This window comes from Squalius cephalus (genome assembly GCF_949319135.1).
Source record: "Squalius cephalus genome assembly, chromosome: 4".
NCBI classification, from domain to species: domain Eukaryota; kingdom Metazoa; phylum Chordata; class Actinopteri; order Cypriniformes; family Leuciscidae; genus Squalius; species Squalius cephalus.
Window position 1 is genome coordinate 49,501,408 of NC_137125.1, and position 19,308 is coordinate 49,520,715.

The window sequence follows — 19,308 nt, forward strand, 5'->3', positions numbered from 1 at the left end:
TTAAAAGACTTCAAAAGACTTTTCGTTAAAAGAAAATGAGAATAGTTTTTACACTGAACAAAGAATGTTTAAATTTTCTATTTACTTTATTAATTTACATTCTTGTTCTTACTCTGATCAATTCCTCAGTACATGCTATTCAAAAGAAATACAAATAGTCATAAAATTTTATAGTAATATACAATTTTATAGTAATAAAATTTTTCATCAAAATCTCAACTTTCCTTTTCTGATGACAAATGATGCCACCAAGATTCAACCAATGGAGAAGTTCCCAGATTCATTTGTGCATGTTATTCCAAAGAAATTCAATTATTAAATGTAGATTTCATTAAAATATAAACACTTTCTCTGCCTCTGAAACAACTTTCCTTTTTAAATGACATCACCAAGTCCACCAAGTTTCAGCCAATGGGGGCTGGTCGTGCTTCAGATGGGGAGGAGTCCTACACAAAATGCAAACTGGCACGCTAATTACATTTTTTTTTTTTTTTCCTGATTAAATATCTACCTTCCCTTGTAAATATATCACTTTAGGGAAGTAAAACGGGTTGCAAATGCAGATAAATGCAAAAATCCAGATAAACAATCCTTTTAATGGAATTGGGAGCATTTACTTAATGTCAGCCGATTGTGAGGAGTTAGTAACTGATACCCTTATGAATATTGCACTGGTGTAGAATTACAGGAGAGAAAACAAGTGTCAGCTTATGCATTTAATAAAGCCCACAGGAGACACTCCACCCCCTCACTGCAAACACACACTCACCAAAACTGAGAGACAGCGTGTCTGCAGGCATTATGATGACTATCAGTCACAATCACACACTCACACACTCCACACTGTGTGTGTGTGTGTGAGAGGGTTTGTGTCTCGTGTCCTCCCCAGGGTCACGGGTAGCAGCAAAGGTTTATGGGCACTTTTGAAAATCAAATAAAGCTACAGAGCCCTCATTCCCCAGAGGGAGACGCAGACGGAGAGAGGAACCTTTCCTCTGCTGTTCTTCAAGGCTGAAGGAAGGGTTATCACGCCCGCCAGCGAGCACACGTCGCTCTGTTTGTAGAAATGACACAGATGTTCTTTTCTGTCGTCACTGAAGCTGTGTCTTCTCTGGATCAGCTCATAAATATTCCTTCAATCTAATAATCTGCCTAATAAATATCCACAGCATGCTCACTGAAAAGGGTACAAAATTCAAAACCTTTAAATTAATCTAAAAATTATAGTTTTTCAACAAATGGTTAGTGAAATAAGGTGCTAAATCACTGGAAAAATGTAGCTCATCAACCTGAGGAGGTCAAACTTATTTTTTTTTTAAATAACTCATAAGTTTGTAAATTTTGCAACATTGTCACTAAAATTTGGGACATGTTTAAATGAAATACATGATTTGTTATTTTGTCATTTTCATTGAATAAAGGATTTTTTTTTAAATACTACATTTATAATTTTTTTATTTATATTTTTTTTACAAAGTGGATAAAAAGTATTTTTTTAAGGGACAATAATGCAGTGGCTTAAATAGGGTTATGTACTAAAAATGTTGAACACTAAATAATTTGTTAAAGCTAAATATTACATATTAGTATTAACTAAAAAAATATTCATTGCATGTAGGATTATAATCGAAAATCTAAAAACCTAAAAACCTTTGAGATGTAAAAAAAAAAAAAAAAAAAAAAAAACCTTTAAGGGGGATACAGTCATATAATTCATTTAAAGGGGTGGTTGATTATGAATTCACTTTTCTAACTTTAGTTAGTGTGTAATGTTGCTGTTTGAGCATAACCAACATCTGCAAAGTTACGACGCTCAAAGTTCAAAGCAAAGGGAGATATTTGCTTTTAAAGAAATTGCTTTTTAAGGACTTCAACAAACGGCTGGTAGGGACTACACAAGCTTCCTCCTGGGTTAGTGACATCACTAACCCTAAAATTTACATAAACCCCGTCCCCGGGAACGCGATTTATAGATTATCATGACAGAATATGCTAATCAATGACTAGAAGATAACTACACATAAGCTACATAAATTCATCAACTAAACATTCAAAAATGTCCTGTTGCTTCTACATGTTGTCACTTCTTCTTGAGTCTCTCCATCTTTGTCTGAATCCGTTTGAACATAAAAGGCTACAAGTTTTTGATATTTTCAGTGCATGTCTGTGTGACGTAAAAGGACACAAGCTGTTGTAGCTCCGCCCCCTGTGCCGGGAGCAGCAGCTCATTTGCATTTAAAGGGACAGACACAAAAACGGTGCGTTTTTGCTCACCCTCAAAAAGTGACAATTTTAACATGCTATATAAAAATATCTGTGGGGTATTTTGAGCTAAAACTTCACACACACATACACACTCTGGGGACATCAGAGTGACTGTGAAAAGGGCATTATACCACCCCTTTAAACCCACTTTACATGCCGGTTAATTTTATTTTAGATAATAAAATATATAACATATCCAACAGCTTTTACAACAGAGTCTATTGCTTTAAAATAAATAAATAAAAGTATCCCAGATTTGTGGAATATGACGCATGCTCATACATAACCACAAATAAACACTACAAGCATCATATCATCCATAATAAATGTCTTAATAATGGATTAAAAGTGCTTTTGCTACTGGATGTTTGATGTACTGTTTATCTCTGAGGTTATGCGCTCTGTGACTAAAGCGGAGGAATAGACGCATGTCTTGTGTTTTTGATCTCTGCAGAACACATGGGAGCGTAGAGAGACTCAATTGCACAAACAAAGCTGGCACTGAACATAATTTAACCGATTGGTGCTGTAGCAATATGAGTTAGACAACATAATGCATTACTGCAAAGTGATAAATACAGGGATGCGAGATGTATCACAGATGTTGCAGTTGACCACACAACTCTCCCTATTATTTGCAAATGTGTTTCTAGGGCATTAGAAGTGGTTCAAATGCTGTTAGGACTGTTAATGTCATAATTAAACCATGCATTGACAACTACACCTCATAACCACGAGTATTAGTTAGAAAATAAATTTCGTCCTCCTCTTCTAAATACCCATACGTTTTTCTGTAAGCCCTAATGGATGAAATAGGAGTTTCATTACACTACCAAAATTGCAAAGCTGGTCCAGCAACTTATTAGCCTGGGGGAGAGGAATGAGCATGGGATTGTGTGCGAATGTGTGTACTGGGGTGTAATGTTTTCACACAGCACTCAAGGATCAGTCTGGCATCTCAGTCGTGTGTCTCCTTCAGTAATGAGAACCCAAGGGCCAGTCAAGGGGTCCCTCTCTGTTTCCCACTCAGTGATGAGACCCTTTGTTCAGCTTTTCACATTCTCGGAGAGTGCAGACCCACTGGACACAGAGCACATTTTAAGTAGCTGCGACTGTAATTGAAGCAAATGAGGTTCACACTATGAGAGAGAGAGAATGCGAGAGTTTGGGGTGAGTCTGAGAGTGCGATTGCTGTTTGTCTCGCCTGATTGACTCTCTTTGAATGCCAATTACCGGCACAGCTGAACGAAAGTGCCGAGCTGTAATTGGAAGATTGCTTTGTGTATTATCCATCGCAGATCTGTGCTGATCTTTGGCTAGATTGTCTGCTCGTACAATTTGTTTGGTACCAGTTAAACAAGAAGTCGTCCTTTAAATGATTAAAGAAGCAAAAAACTAATTAGCTGATTAAATTTTTTTTTTTAAAAAGAGTAGGCGATAAATAGACACACATGATGAAAATTGTGTCATTTGTGCTCATGATGCAACATAAGGCGGATGATTTAGTTATATATTTTTTTAACTTTTTGTTATATATATATATATATATACATACATAAAGTATATTTACATACTTTTATGTTAGATGCAATTAATCGTGATTAATCAATCTGACAGAACTAATGTATATAAATAAATAAATAAATAAATAAATAAATAATATATATACCGTCGATCGTTAACCGTCTCCTAATGAATTTAATGAGTGTCTGTGCTATGTGATCCGACTGCATGTGATGAATGTGTATTGGTCACTTATGGCACTGTCTCAGCCTTGGGTTGAAGATTGAAAGCACACGGCTGCTCCGATGCCCCGGCCACAATGGAATTCTCCATAAACATTCCATGGAAGATTCCGTTATAGACAGACACAGACGGCCTTCTCCGAGCTCTCTACATGCCACTTCTATACACAGCACAACAGATATGAGAGAAAGGATTGCTATTTCAGATCTAAATGAAAAAGATGACCTTAAAACTCGATCGACAAATCAGAGACAATTACGGGTTTGAGAAAATACGCCTAAAAGTGATATAATTTGATATATATAACGTCATGTTGTCATGCTTGTTGAATGTAAAAATATCAACGCAATGACACCCAGTGCCTCCCGAAGCAAAGCCAGCCAATAATAATTAACATCTGCAAATAGTCTAGTATAGTGAGCATACAAACACTTACAAGATGAGCGGCTTGCGGCAGAGCACCAGGAAATCATAGAGGACGCACACACCAAACACAGTAACGCCCGTCTCTTTCACCAGCATGGCACAGGTGCCCAACAACAGACTGAGAGCCAGTGACAAGACTGACACTGTAGTGGGAAACTCGTCCGCCATTCTGCTCGCTGACACACTCCTGAAAGAAAAAAAGAAGTCACCATATTAGACTACCATTCAAGGTCAGTTTGTTTTTAAAGAAATTAATACTTTTATTCAGCAAGGATGTATAAAGTTGATCAAAAGTAGCAGTAAAGACATTTATAATGTTGCAAAAGATTTCTATTTCAAATAAATGTTGTTCTTTTGAACTTTCAATTCATCAAAAAATCATGAATTTTTTTTTATCAGAGTTTCCACAAAAATATGAAGCAGCAAAACTGTTTTCAACATTGATGATAATAATAATAATATGAAATATTTCTTGAGCACCAAATCATCATATCAGAATCATTTCTGGAGTAATGATGCTGAAAATTCAGCTTTGCAAAACAGGAATAATGACGTTTTAAAATATATTAAATAGAGATATTGAGATATTTCTCAATAATACTGTTTTACTTATTTTCATCAAGTAAATGAAGCTTTGGTGAGCATCAGAGAAAACGCTACTGTACTCTGACACTAAGTAAATATGTTTCCTCTAAGACCGACAAACAATTTAAAAAGATGTTATGGCAGAACAAATCTGACAATGTCACAGAATACATAATAATCAAAATAAATAAATTAGATTCTTTTGATCTGATTTATAATCATTTTCAGTACTAACAATTGCAATCGAACACATCATGAAATCTAAAATTTCGTCAAGGTTCGGTTTGATAAGATTAAACTAATTGCATTTTGGATACAAATGAATCGATAGTTATTATTTTTAGAATTATAATCAGTTATTCAATTCAGTAATCGATGCATTGCATGTTCAGTACAGATCTGTATTTTACACCCTAATGGAAAATACTCAGCTCTGTTACCTAATATAGGAGAGAAAGGCCAGGAGGAACAACATGCTGGCTAACACATCTGCTCTCCCAACGATCCCAGACACCTGTAACACACAAGCACAACACATTTATAATCCATCATGCTAATGTAACAAAACCATCAGATTATCAACATAAAGACTTTCAAATTTTATCTTTATTACAGCAACTGTCTGGCACTAGGTTTGCAGATTCAGTCCAGGTCCACTAGCCAGAGATTTATGGGGCCGTTAACATGACACCGCATTCAACTAAAAACAGAAAACTTGTTATGTGTTTTAGCTATTTATTTACACGAAAATGGCATTTTGGGAGCCTTACGAAAACGTTTTTTAAAATGCACGTAAAAAAATAAATAAAATGATACCGTTATAGTCTCCATGTAAACTACAAAAACGTGCATTTGTGAAACCGGTGATGTCATGCGAATGTGTATTCCGTGTTTAGGCACGTAGTGTTTCTTTACAAAGTGGCATCGCCATCTACTGGCCTGGCGAAAGAATACAGCGTTTTTAGTCTTTTTTTTTTTTTTTTTTTTTGGATCCGTGTGAACAGGGATCGTTTTAACAATGTTGTCGTCTGTACGTGAAAAACGCAAAGGAAAAGGTTTCTAGTAAATTGTTGTCGTGTAAATGTACCCTATATCTACATCTATATTCAGCCCATAAATGCAGCAGCAGCTGGACTGTAATACCAAACACACACACACACACATATCGAAAACGGACCTATCAGCAAACCTAGTGTAATAAAGCATTGCTTTCATTGTCAATGTCAATGAGCCTCTCTTCCAAAACGGTTTGAGTAGTGATGCCCATTACTGAAGTTTTCCTACATTCTCATTAAATTCACTCCCATTGTGGCAGCTTTGCCACTGAGGGTGATGTAAAACTGTGAATTGTATGAGGAAAGGGTTGGATAAATCTATGTGTGTGTTAGTTTGCATTGAGGCAGAGACATTTAATGATCACATCTTTATAGGACTTATGGTCTCACAAAACTCAAATGAGGGGGAAGAAAGAGCGGGAAGGAGAAAACGAAAACGTGAGGGCAAGAGGGAGAGAGATTTATTTCCCTGGCGCTGTCTGCTCCGTCCTTTTATCGTCCCATCCCCCTAAATACGCACAACATCCTTAAAATCCGCCTATCCTCTCCAATCTGTTTGCATGCACATTTTTTCCTCCTAGTTTTTGCCTGTTAAAATGATCCCACACTTCACATCTGGAGGGTTTCTGAAGCCCATCCCCCCCAGAGGCAGAATTCCATGGAATTACACACACACTTCCAGAAGACACACCCCGGAGCAACAGACTATGCACCACTGGTGAGGGACAGGGAGTGTGTTTTTGCACTGCTCCGAGACATCTTCAGTGTAAACATATAAAAAGCCCACTGGCATTACGGTCCGGCTGCTGTGTTTATGGGCTGAATATAGATGTCTGGCTAGTGGACCTATCAGCAAATCTAGCGCCAGACTTTCACAGTTGCTGTAATAAAGCAGTCATCCATTAAAAGCATGTATAAATGCTGCCTCTGGGTCACATTGAAATAATAGTATTTATGAGATAAGCGCAGATGAACGTCACCCTAATGTCGTAATGGATGCGGCAACTAGGGAATGCTGCCGTTATCATACTTTTGCTTGTATTATCCATTATTAAAACATCAAAAAGATAAACGTGGAATTTCTGCACCACTAACATGATCATAAAATAAAATAAATTAAAATGATATATTTATATAAAATGAGAGAATAATAGTGGAAGCACATTTATTTTGATCAAATTCTCTAATTCGCCACAATCGCAAATTGAGCATTTTTGACTATCAAAATAAATTGATGCACATCACATCACGTAATTACCAATGTACAGTACTGTGCAAAAGTCTTAGGCATGTTAATACCCCCCCCCCCCCCCCAAAAAAAATGTTTTTAAGTCAGTTATTTATATCTTTTGCTGTAGTGTGTCAGTAGGAAATATCAGTTTACATTTCCAAACATTCTTTTTGCCATTAATTGTAATAATCCAGTGAGATTTCTGTATGCACAAGGAGTCTGACAACAGCCAGTATGATCTGATCTCACCATCATCGAGTCTGTCTGTGATTACATGAAGAAACAGAAAAAACTGAGACTAAATCCAGAAGAACTGTGGGAACGTCTCCGAGACGCTTGAAGAAACCTTCCTGCAAAGCTACAGGACTGTGAAAAGCACTGGCACTTGTGTTAAAATGCTGTAAAGTGAGAATGCTTTCAAAAATAAAATCACAAATTTAATTTATTTATGATTTAACTTCTATTAACTAATTCAAATCAATAGATGGTGTAACGGCCCTTTGCGTTTAAAACGGCTTTTGTCCAGGTACACTTGCGCATAGTTTTTCAGGGAGCTTTGCAGGAAGGTTTCTTCAAGCGTCTCGGAGACGTTCCCGCAGTTCTTCTGGATTTAGTCTGTCTCAGTTTTTCTGTTTCTTCATGTAATCACAGACGGACTCGATGATGGTGAGATCAGATCATACCGGCTGTTGTCAGACTCCTTGTGCATACACAAATCTCACTGGATTATTACAATTAATGGCAAAAAGAATGTTTGGAAATGTAAATTGATATTTCCTACTGACACACTACAACAAAAGATATAAATGACTGACTTAAAACCATTTTTTTTGGGGGGGGGGGGGGGGGGGGGTATTAACATGCCTAAGACTTTAGCACAGTACTATATGTGATTGTAACTAGGAACTTCCTGGATGGACTTGCCTAGAGTTAACAAACACAGAAGAAAAAAAAACATCACCTGACCATGCATAATGCTATTGTCCAAACAGTTTGCGTAAAAAAGTTTGAATGACCCTATAATTATCCATCACTCCATTGAACCTTTACATTATTTGTCACCTGTCCTCCTACACATGTATTTCAACAGGCAATTACCACCACCAACAAACTGTAATCACGACTCCTCAAATGGAAAATGTCACCCTGGACACTTGCAGAGAGTACTTACACATACTGTACGAACAGTGTAGTGTTTACAGTGAAGGAATTGTATTACTTATCGTGTGTCCTTATAATGTTACTGTAATTTTTGTCAAATGCACTGCAAACCTAGTTAAACATTTCATTCAACTGTATATACTGCTGGAATGACAAATAAGTCCAATCCAATCTAATCTAATCTAAATGGACCGCATTGCTGATCTATTGTCTTTTAAGACATTTACAAGTAGATCCATGAATCTCTAGGGTCTCTTCCAAGGGAGAGGAATCAATTGTGATTTCTTCCCCCTCAATTGCGACTTCTTCTAAGATTGGCGTTTAAATGCCCACACGCACACACACACACATCTGTAGAGTAATTGTAAATCAAGCTGGAGATCTGAAACGCTCCACTTCTCAGAAAGACCCACAGCTATACCTCATTTCAGCCAATTACCTAATTCGACAGGAATTCCTCTAAAACAGCTGCAGCCGGGCCCTGTCCTGCCAACGCAGAGGGTCCGCAGAACACACACCAACTGCTTTCCCACTGCTGCGAAACCAAATCTATCAACAGTTTTTCCACTCACACACCTTTCAAAAACCCTTATAAGGGACAGATAGAGTGGAGAAACTACACTTTATCGCACATGCACAGCCAAAAGCCGATTTTTAACAACCAAGAAAAGTTAAGATCAGGAAAATATGAGTCAAGCTTATGGCTAGAATAATATAACGAGAAAAAGTGTAATTAATGCAAGGACAAAATGTATTTTTCAATTACAAGACACCATGGTCAGTGTCCAGCGCGAGGTGCTGGTGGATGTCAGTGCAGGACTAGGACCGACAGATGGTCGGCAGGTTTGGCGGCAGACTTCAGTACAGTCTCCAGGGAGAGACAGAATGCCAGTCCTCCATCAGGAGCCTGCTGATGCCTGTCAAGTGATGCTCCTCTCGACTAACAACTAGCCAACGGCCTGCCGGCAGTCCCTGCTGTGAGGACAAACCTGCGGTTGCAAGCTGGGTGACACACATCTATGGAACGAGCCGAAGAGAGGATCTGATGTAACCTGACGCTGGATATCGTTTACTATGATACTGACTCGACTCACCGCACGAGCATCACTGTATATACACACTACTACCACTCGAAGTTTGGGTCCCTCAAATTTTTGAAAGAAAGCTCAGCAAGGCTGCATTTATTTGCTCAAAAATACAGTAAAAAGAGTAACATTGAGAAATAATATTACAATTTAAAATAACTGTTTTCTATTTATCTATTTTAATGTATTTTAAAATGTAGTGTATTCCTGTGATGGTAAAGCTGAATTTTCACCAGCCATTACGGCAAGTCTTCAGTTTTTAATTAAATTTAACAATATTACTGTTTTACTGTATTTTTGATCAAATAAATCCAGCCTGGCTGAGTATAGGAGACTTCTTTTAAAATGATTATTCCATATATTTGAGTGGTAGTGCTTATTTGTGTGTGTATGTCTGTGTGTGTGTGTGTATATACATTAAATAATATATACGCACATACAGTATATTATAAACAAAAACTTTTGTTAGATGCGATTAAATACGATAAATCGATTTGACAGCATTTTGTCACACATACATATATATATACACACATACATACACATATATATGTAAATATGCACTACTGGTCAAATATATGTTTGCTCTTTATATAGAGAGAGCATGCACGTGCCACGAGCACAGCATAACGTCTGACAGGACAGTCAAGTTTATTTTGTTACGAAACTAACGTTAGAAAAATGACACTGACAGCCTGACAACATCATCTGACAGCAGACACTGAATCAGGACAACACGTTTTTCTCAGGCACTTTTACATAAACCGCGTCTGACAGAAGAATCAACACCGGTGTTGCCGAGTCCGCGGTTTTTCACGGTTACTTTTACACTGTTGCCACGGTTTGTCAACCCACCGGTTGGTTTGGTTTGTATAAAAGTGAGTAAATCATTGTTTTTTAAGTTGATTATTTGAATCAGATTCAAAATGTTTAATGTATAATAATCTAAATAAAATAAATAAAAATGTTTGGTGAAAATAGTTTTTTTCTGAAACGACATATATACACATATACCTTGCTCGACCTTATGAAAGTGGCAATAAATAAAAGGAAAAGAAAACTATGATAATTGCACATACACACAGAGAGCTGGGTACAGATCCTTTTCTTTGTCTTTCTCATATTTATCCAGAGACTAATTATATTTCTGCTTGATCAGTCACAACTCGAAGGACAGCACCTCCCGTGCTGTGTGTGTGTGTGTGTGTGTGTGTGTGTGTGTGTGTGTGTGTGTGTGTGTGTGTGAGAGTCTCATTAATGCTGGTGGCATGCAGTGCAACTGTTGATGTATGGTGTTTACACAGAGCTGATGATCAGACTCTGGCTCAGTGGCATGGACTCACTCCAAGCGAACCAGCAAACGCTCTACTGTAAACAATACACTGTTCACAGCCTTCAATACACTGTCCACATGTCCACAAAACCCCAAGAAAAAACTTCAGAATTCACAAAACATTAAACATAGACATCCTGAATATATTATTAAAATATATTAATACATTGATGGATGGATGGAACGATTGATAGAACGATAGAACGATAGATAGATAGATAGATAGATGGAACGATCGATAGATAGATCGAACAATAGAATGATAGAACGATAGATGGATGATGGATGATAGATTGATAGATAGACAGATAAACAGATAGATGGATAGATAGATGAACGATGCATGGATGGAACAATAGAATGATAGAACGATAGATAGATAGATAGAACGATTGATCGATCGATCGATCGATCGATAGATAGATAGATGGATGGAACGATTGATAGACCGAACAATAGAATGATAGAACGATAGATGGATGATGGATGATAGATAGATAGATAGATAGATAGATAGATAGATAGATAGAAAGATGGATGGATGGAACGATCGATAGATAGATCGAACAACAGAATGATAGAATGATAGATGGATGATGGATGATAGATAGATAGATAGATAGATAGATAGATAGATAGATAGATAGATAGATAGACAGATAGATGGATAGATAGATGAACGATGGATGGATGGAACAATAGAATGATAGAACGATAGATAGATAGATAGATAGATAAGACAGATAGATAGAACGATAGATAGAACGATAGATAGATAGATAGATAGATAGATAGATAGATAGATAGATAGATAGATAGAACGATTGATCGATCGATAGATCGATAGATCGATAGATAGATCGATAGATAGATGGATGGAACGATTGATAGATCGAACAATAGAATGATAGAACGATAGATGGATGATAGATAGATAGATAGATAGATAGATAGATAGATAGATAGATAGACAATGGATGGATGGAACAATAGAATGATAGAACAATGGATAGATAGATAGATAGATAGATAGATAGATAGATAGATAGATAGATAGATAGATAGATAGATAGATAGATAGATAGATAGATAGATAGATAGATGGAACGATCGATAGATTGAACAATAGAATGATAGAACGATAGATGGATGATGGATGATAGATAGATAGATAGATAGATAGATAGATAGATAGATAGATAGATAGATAGATAGATAGAACAATAATGATAGATAGATAGATAGAACGATAGATAGAACGATAGATAGATAGATAGATAGATAGATAGATAGATAGATAGAACGATAGATAGAACGATAGAACGATAGATAGATAGATAGATAGATAGATAGATAGATAGATAGATAGATAGATAGATAGATAGATAGATAGATAGATAGATAGAGTTTTTGTTATTAGTATTGCACAGCCCTTTCCATATAAAACATCTACAGACTCACTGACAATAGAAATGATTAGAAATGCAACATGTGATGCACGAGACTCACAGCTTCGGTGTGAATGGGGTGGACAGAGAAAAGCAGAGCGGTGAGGAAAGAGAAGTTGCTGTCTTCAAACACACACTGTTCGCAGGTGTGCATGAGCAGCGCCGTCACTGAGCAGTGCAGAAACACGTTCACCAGGTGGAAGTAGAACGGAGTCATGCCGCCCAACAAAATGTTCAGCCTGCAGAGAGAGTGAAAAAGAGAGAAACAGAGTCATTAACAAGATGAGGAGTCCCACGCAGTGACGAGAGCCAGCCGTGACAGAAACAAACAACAGGACAATTTTCTTGTGCTGCATTTGCTGGATATCGGTATACTCAGAATCAGATGTGTTCTGATTGGCTGAACGTTCTTTATTTCACTATGCAGAGACAAATTACTTTGGTGAGGAAAGTTGCAGTATTACACCAGAAAGTTGACTTCAAGAGTGTCTCAGCATGGCAAAACAAAAGGACATAGCCGTGGAAAAACCTCTGATGTTCAGTAAACACATTTGCTTGACCTTGCGATACGGTATCACAGGAGGCCCTTAAAGAAAAAGAGAGGAAGGGACTGAACGAGATGAGAGAAGGGAACAATTAGCCTAAAGCAATGCAGCATTAATGAGATTCCATGGTCACCTTGACTTGCAGGAGAGATTGCATTAAAATTTAACACGGCACGGAACAAGATGAACATAAACTCATTTCACAATACACTTTGAGATTTAAAATCACCTCAATCTGATTGAAAATTATCAGGTTTTTTAAATGGTTGAAGAAAAATAAAAAAGACATTATAATTAGGGCTGCGTGATATTGGAAAAAAATGTGATATTTTGTTTTTCTGCGATTTATATAGTTACTTTAATATTATTTATACTATTACGGTATTTTTATATTTTCTGTTTTCATTTTATTTTTTGTTTTCAAGTTTTTTTGTAATTTTTATTCGTTTTTTAATATTTCTATTTCACTTTAATTTATTTCGATTTCGATTTAGTAATTTTACTTTAGTAAGTGAACTTAATCTATTTCAACATTTCTCATTTATGTTTATGTTTCTCATCTAATATTTATATTTGGAATAGTTTTTTAGTTAAAAATAACAACTGTGATCTTAACGTTTTGGGTTTTTAAACTTCAAAACAAGAACATAATGATTCCAAGATCTAATAATATGGAATTATTATTTCTAAATGATTCATTCTGAGAGAGTTACACATCTGTAGTGGACACCATGCATCATAATTTTTTTTTTTAATCTTTCATATTCTGAAAATGTATGAAATGAAAATTCTCTCATGTATTCTTTGTCATGTCACTCCGAATCCTTCCGCTGTTATATTTGTTATTAACATGCGTCCATTCCTCTAAACCTATAAGTATGAACACCATTAACATTGATGCCAGTAACTAAAATCAAATTAACATCAAAATCAAAAAGTTCTTTAATCATAAGTTACTTAAATTAAAGATGATTTTAGAGGGACTTTTGAGTGCTACCCCATTCGGACTGTAAAACGAACAAGTTCTAAGACTTGTCAGGATAAATTCCAGATCACAGTATTTGAAGACCTATGCTTGGATGGCATACTTTGTTATGCAAGCATAAAAAGTTCTACACGAGTCACTTAAAATTTAGCTCCGAGCATGACGTTCAGTGGCCAGGGTAGAGAACGAGAGGAAATTGAATGAGAGCGAAAGGGTGACAGTTAATGAAATGATGGAAGGAAAACGATAATGACTGTGAAACAGTTTGTACATCTGCAGGCAATAATAAGCCGGTGTTTGTTTAACCACCGCTGATTAATGTGACATCGAGGCGTGAATGTGTGCAATACAGTCTCTACAGGAGAACTAGAAAATGTCTTCAAGTCTCATCAGAGATGAAGATAAAAATCTAGCCATCAATTCTGAGCGTGCAGTGTTTAGTTTCCCTCGAACAGCATATTCTGCAATCATAGAGCCATGGGAAACTCTTGGTCACAGCTAACATCAGCTAATTGCAATTCTCTCAGAGAGCAGGGGAGATACTCCAATCGATTTGAGGAAAATATATGAAATTAATGGCTGAATTACTGACATTCCACACCATGGAACACAAAAGTAGAAAGAATAGGGGCTGTGAGGCTCCAACAACCTCCAAAAAGCCCCATAAATGTATCATGACAGCAGGGCTTTTCTGCTCGACCAATCAAGTACTTCCAATTTTTACCCTCGCTGCCAACTATTTACTAGCCCCTCCACAGAAGAACAATAAATTGTTATTATTAATTTTTTTCAATTATATTATTTATTTTGTTTTTATATTAGCAATGTATTTTTATATTTTTGCAATATATATACAATGCAATATATATATATATATATTTTTTTTTTTTAATTCTACATTACATAATTTAAATTTAATTTATTTTTCTATTTCCAGTATATACTAGCCCTGCCCAGTTTCACTGGCTCCACCACAAAATAATTATATAATTTTTTTTTTAGCAATGTATTTTTATATTTGTTAGAAATATAATTTTTAAAACATTATATATTATATAAAACTTTTAATTAAGTTTTATCTTTAATTACCTTACAAAGGATCGTTTCAGACAGAGGATCAGAATGAAGGTTGAAAATAATAGTTTTTACATATATATTATTAATATATATATATATATAATTAATAATATACATATATTAATATATTATATATTATTAATATATATATATATTAGGGCTGTCAAACGATTAATCGCGATTAATCGCATCCAAAATAAAAGTTTGTGTTTACATAATATATGTGTGTGTATGGAGTATAATTATTTTCTATATATAAATACACACACATGCATATATATTTAAGAAAAATGTGTTATTTATATCTAAAATATTTATATATAATATAAATTATATATAATATAAATATATATACACAGTATATACATGCAAATATTTCTTAAATATATACATGCATGTGTGTGTATTTATATATACAAAATAATTATACACCGTACACACACATATATTATGTAAAAACAAACTTTTATTTTGGATGCGATTAATCGCGATTAATCGTTTGACAGCCCTAATATATATTAATAATATATATATATATTTGCTTTTGTGCAAAAAACTTTATTAAGATTATAGGTGAACCTCAAGGGACATACTAAAATAATAAAAATGGTCCATGTCATGACCCCTAAATGTGCAGTAAGTGATTTCTGATAAACGCTGTTGAAAGTGGATAGGGCCGAGCACCGAAACTACTTGTAGCCAATCAGCAGTAAGGGGCGTATACACTCATGAAGGGGGAGGGGCCTGTGCTGCATAGCGTTTGTGAATGTGTGGGTGGGGCTATCAAGATAGGGGTGTGATCCTTTTGGGTAGGGGCGTGTTCATTTTGGTGATTTCAAATATCAACAGCGTTTCTCAGAAATTGCTAACAGCACCTTTACAATTTAGCAGCCATGGTATGATCTCTTGTCGTATACCAAGAGCTGCGTATGAATTCTTCAGAAACATCTACTTTTGTACACCAGGGAAGAAAACAGCATACGAGTGAGTAAATAGTGGCGGAAATTTCATTTTTGTGTAACTAATCCTCCAAATTTGGAGGCAGCTCAAGCTATATCTGCTCGCGTTGTGTTAAAGGCTCTGCTCTAAGCTCCAACTATCTGTGCCCGTCTGGGAGAGACAGCTGAAGTTTTTCAAGAGCCTGTCAAGACGGCATCAAAGACCAGATAAAAGACACAAGGATCGTGCTGAGATACAAGAGCAGCCTGCAAGCTCACAGCTCTCTCTTGCTCTCACACATATACGCCTGTGGGCTCAAGGGTATTCTTTTTATCTCTTTTTCACTCACACACACACAGTGGGGAATGAGCAGCACCCATTTGCTCTCTCATGATGTGATACACGGCACAAATGATACGTTTGAAGACTGATGGCCGCCAAAAAGGGTTACCTTTCTCAAAACTTTCTAAATGACTAAGTATTAAACTTTTCTCTGAATGCAATACATGTATCACTCTAAAACAAGACCATATTCTTTTGTCATATAGGGTTGGGCCAGTAAGTAACCACCCTAGCAGCAATGCACAGAACACCATACTAACTGCATAGCAACACCCTGGAAACCATTTCCTTTGGCACCACTCACTGAAAATCTAGTCTTTCCAATTACATTTAATTCATGCATTATAAATATTCAAAAGGTCTTCTGGTGCTGAAACAAGACTGAGCTAAAATTACTGCCTATACATTAACAGAAAGAGAGGTCTCTATCCTAGGCAAAGGAGGGAGCAGGAAGTGTCTGGCTGCTCCAAAAATAAAGGAGATAAAATATGAGGCGCAGAGTAGGCTGTTAATTGCCTTGCTATAAATACACAACGCCTCCTTTCCCAACTATAAAGGAACAAAGTCCTCCTCCGTTCTCTTTGTGTTAACACTGGTGTGAATGTGGGATCGCTCGCGATGTTGCAGAGCTGTCAGACGCGCGCGCCATATGGACTATGACGTCATCCAGGAGAAAGAAACGCCCCTCGTTCTGAATCTGGAGTAAAAAACACAAGAGCTTATCTCGGACTGTCTGACCGTCTGCTACTCACACACTCGTACTAGTCTGTTTAATTGCACGATTTACGAGCACTTTATTGAAATGACTGTTGTGTTTGGTGCAATTTGAGAAAAAAAAGTAACTTTACACAGCTCTCTATATCAACTGCGCAACAAGTGTTGACTGGCATTGTGTGTAAACAACTGCGTAATGTTAAAGTGATCGTGAACTTGACGTATTTTCACATCTTTAAATGCGCGTCCACGCACAACATGTTCTTGCGTTCCGTCTGCGTTTTTCCTCTACATGCATCAGACTGCGTCGCGACACGAGCGTTGCGTTTTTGGAGAGGTGGGTCAAGTTATTTCCGCGATTAGTGTTCTTCGAAGGCAATAACGCGTCCCTTTGAGATTACAAAAATTAACAAAGCACTTATAACGCCTTAAGTACGCGCTTACTCAATGAGTTAAAAGTTATTGTTAAATAATAAATAATAATAATTTTATGCATTTTCTTTAAGTTTAAAAGAGTATATTTTAAGAGAGAAAAATGTATTTACTAACACCGAGGAAAGGAATGACAATCCTTTTTTTTACTTTTATTTAATAAAACAATGCTTTGAAATCTACAACTTAATCATGTAATCATTAGTCGGTTACTTGTGCAAAATGAGGCTCATTAATATACCAAATATGGTATCTGCATTGTGACATGTTTTATGACATGACAGATATAATCTTTTAGAGACTCTAAATGGAATTAAACAGTGACTCCAGCCATGTAAAAGTCTGCATATGAAAGTTTGCATAAAAGACATCAAAAACTCTTTTTAGAGACCCTTCAAGCTAAATGTTGGTCACTAAACCTGCTCGTCATGCGATGAAAAGCAACTTCTGTGGAAAGTTGCATAAACTGCTAAGACTGGTCTAACAAGTTAGTCATATTAAGACTTTTCAAAACTTTTTTAAGTCAGTTACATAAAAACATACTTGGTCTAATTTGATACCCAAAAGTGAGACTGATTACCCCTAACTAACTTGGTAATACTAATTCCTAAGACACAGTCTTAATACAATGGCTAATTGGCTATGGTTATGCAACTGGCTCCAGGTCTCATCATTGCACGAGATGATGGACTTACTTGAAAGTGAGGATGCAGAGCGGACGGTAGGATTTGTGGCTGGTGTTATCAGCCATCCGTTTGCCCCAAAAGTCATTGGTGAAGATGCTCCGGAGACTGGAGCCCGGTCTGACATCTGGATTGTTGGAGATGGCCCATATATCATCATGAACAAACTCCCCCCAGAGAGAGTTACTGTAGCAGAGCGCGCACACCGCCACCAGCGCGGCGTACCGGAGCAGCCGGACTCCCGCACCCGCTCCCGGCCTCGGCACGGACAGCCAGCGCTGCACACGGGGAGGAGCGGCTTTGGTCCCTCGGCTGTTCGCTGTCATGTCGGTCCCCGTCTCGCATGCTGCTCGTGGAAGTGGAAGAGAGGAGACGCGTCCCGTTCCATAGCCCGTGTGCTGCACTGAAGCCCGGGCAGCGTATCAGCTCGGAATGCGTAATATTAGCGAGTGTGTGTGAATGTGTATAAGGTGTTGAAATCCATGTAACCCGCCTACCAGCGCATGCGCAGAAGAGAGAGAGAGAGAGAGAGAGAGGGGAGAGGGGGGGATGAGACACAGGGAAAGAGACTGATGTAAATGAGAAAGAGAGAGAGAGAGAGATGCAAATTAGAAAGAATGAGCACGTGAGAAAAACAGATGGAACCAGAGAGATAAATGGAAATACAATGGAGAGAGTAAAAAATATATTTGAAAATATAAGTTGAATTTTTTTACTTTCCTATTTATTCAACATTTTCATTTACCTCACATTTTACCGCATTATTTTATACTTAATTTTTTTGTGATTACTGGAGAAATAGATTTTAAAGCACTGAGAATAGCTATAGGTCTAACATCTTATTTACTATTTTTTATTATATTATTTGGTACTTAATAATCAATGATTGGAGTTTCATGCAATGAAAAACAATCTACAGCTATTTGTGTTGATATTAATCGTGTAATTTGAAGAATATGTTGCTTTTTGCTCTTTTTCAAATTTTTTGTCAAAATAGTAGACAATTATTCTTGTATGACACTAGTTAAATTGAGTTAGGTTAAAAGCTTATACTACTGATTACAATTTTAATTTGTATAAATTGTGGTAATTCAAATGCAATTAAGCAAAAGGGCAATAGAACCTGAATGCATTTTACTTTGTTTATACAAATTTCATAATTTGTTATGGTTATAGTAGTATGTTTTGACAGAAACTATGGCCATCAACGTGAAATGTTGGAGGAGAAAATGAGAACGTGAGAGAGATAAATGCAA

The 19,308-nt window shown here is 36.6% G+C and overlaps 1 protein-coding gene across 1 annotated transcript in view; it reads right to left on the bottom strand.

Annotated features, from left to right (window-relative positions):
- The window catches only part of tmtc1 (transmembrane O-mannosyltransferase targeting cadherins 1), a 40,472-nt gene extending 21,925 nt beyond the window's left edge, over positions 1-18,547 (bottom strand). The window contains exons 1-4 of the mRNA XM_079868187.1: positions 18,065-18,547; positions 12,397-12,574; positions 5,463-5,536; positions 4,448-4,624 (exon numbers count right to left, since the gene is read on the bottom strand). Of these exons, the coding sequence (XP_079724313.1) occupies positions 4,448-4,624; positions 5,463-5,536; positions 12,397-12,574; positions 18,065-18,378 (743 nt within the window). The 5' untranslated portion in view covers positions 18,379-18,547. The remainder of the gene's footprint in view (positions 1-4,447; positions 4,625-5,462; positions 5,537-12,396; positions 12,575-18,064) is intronic.
- Positions 18,548-19,308: the final 761 nt, after the last annotated feature.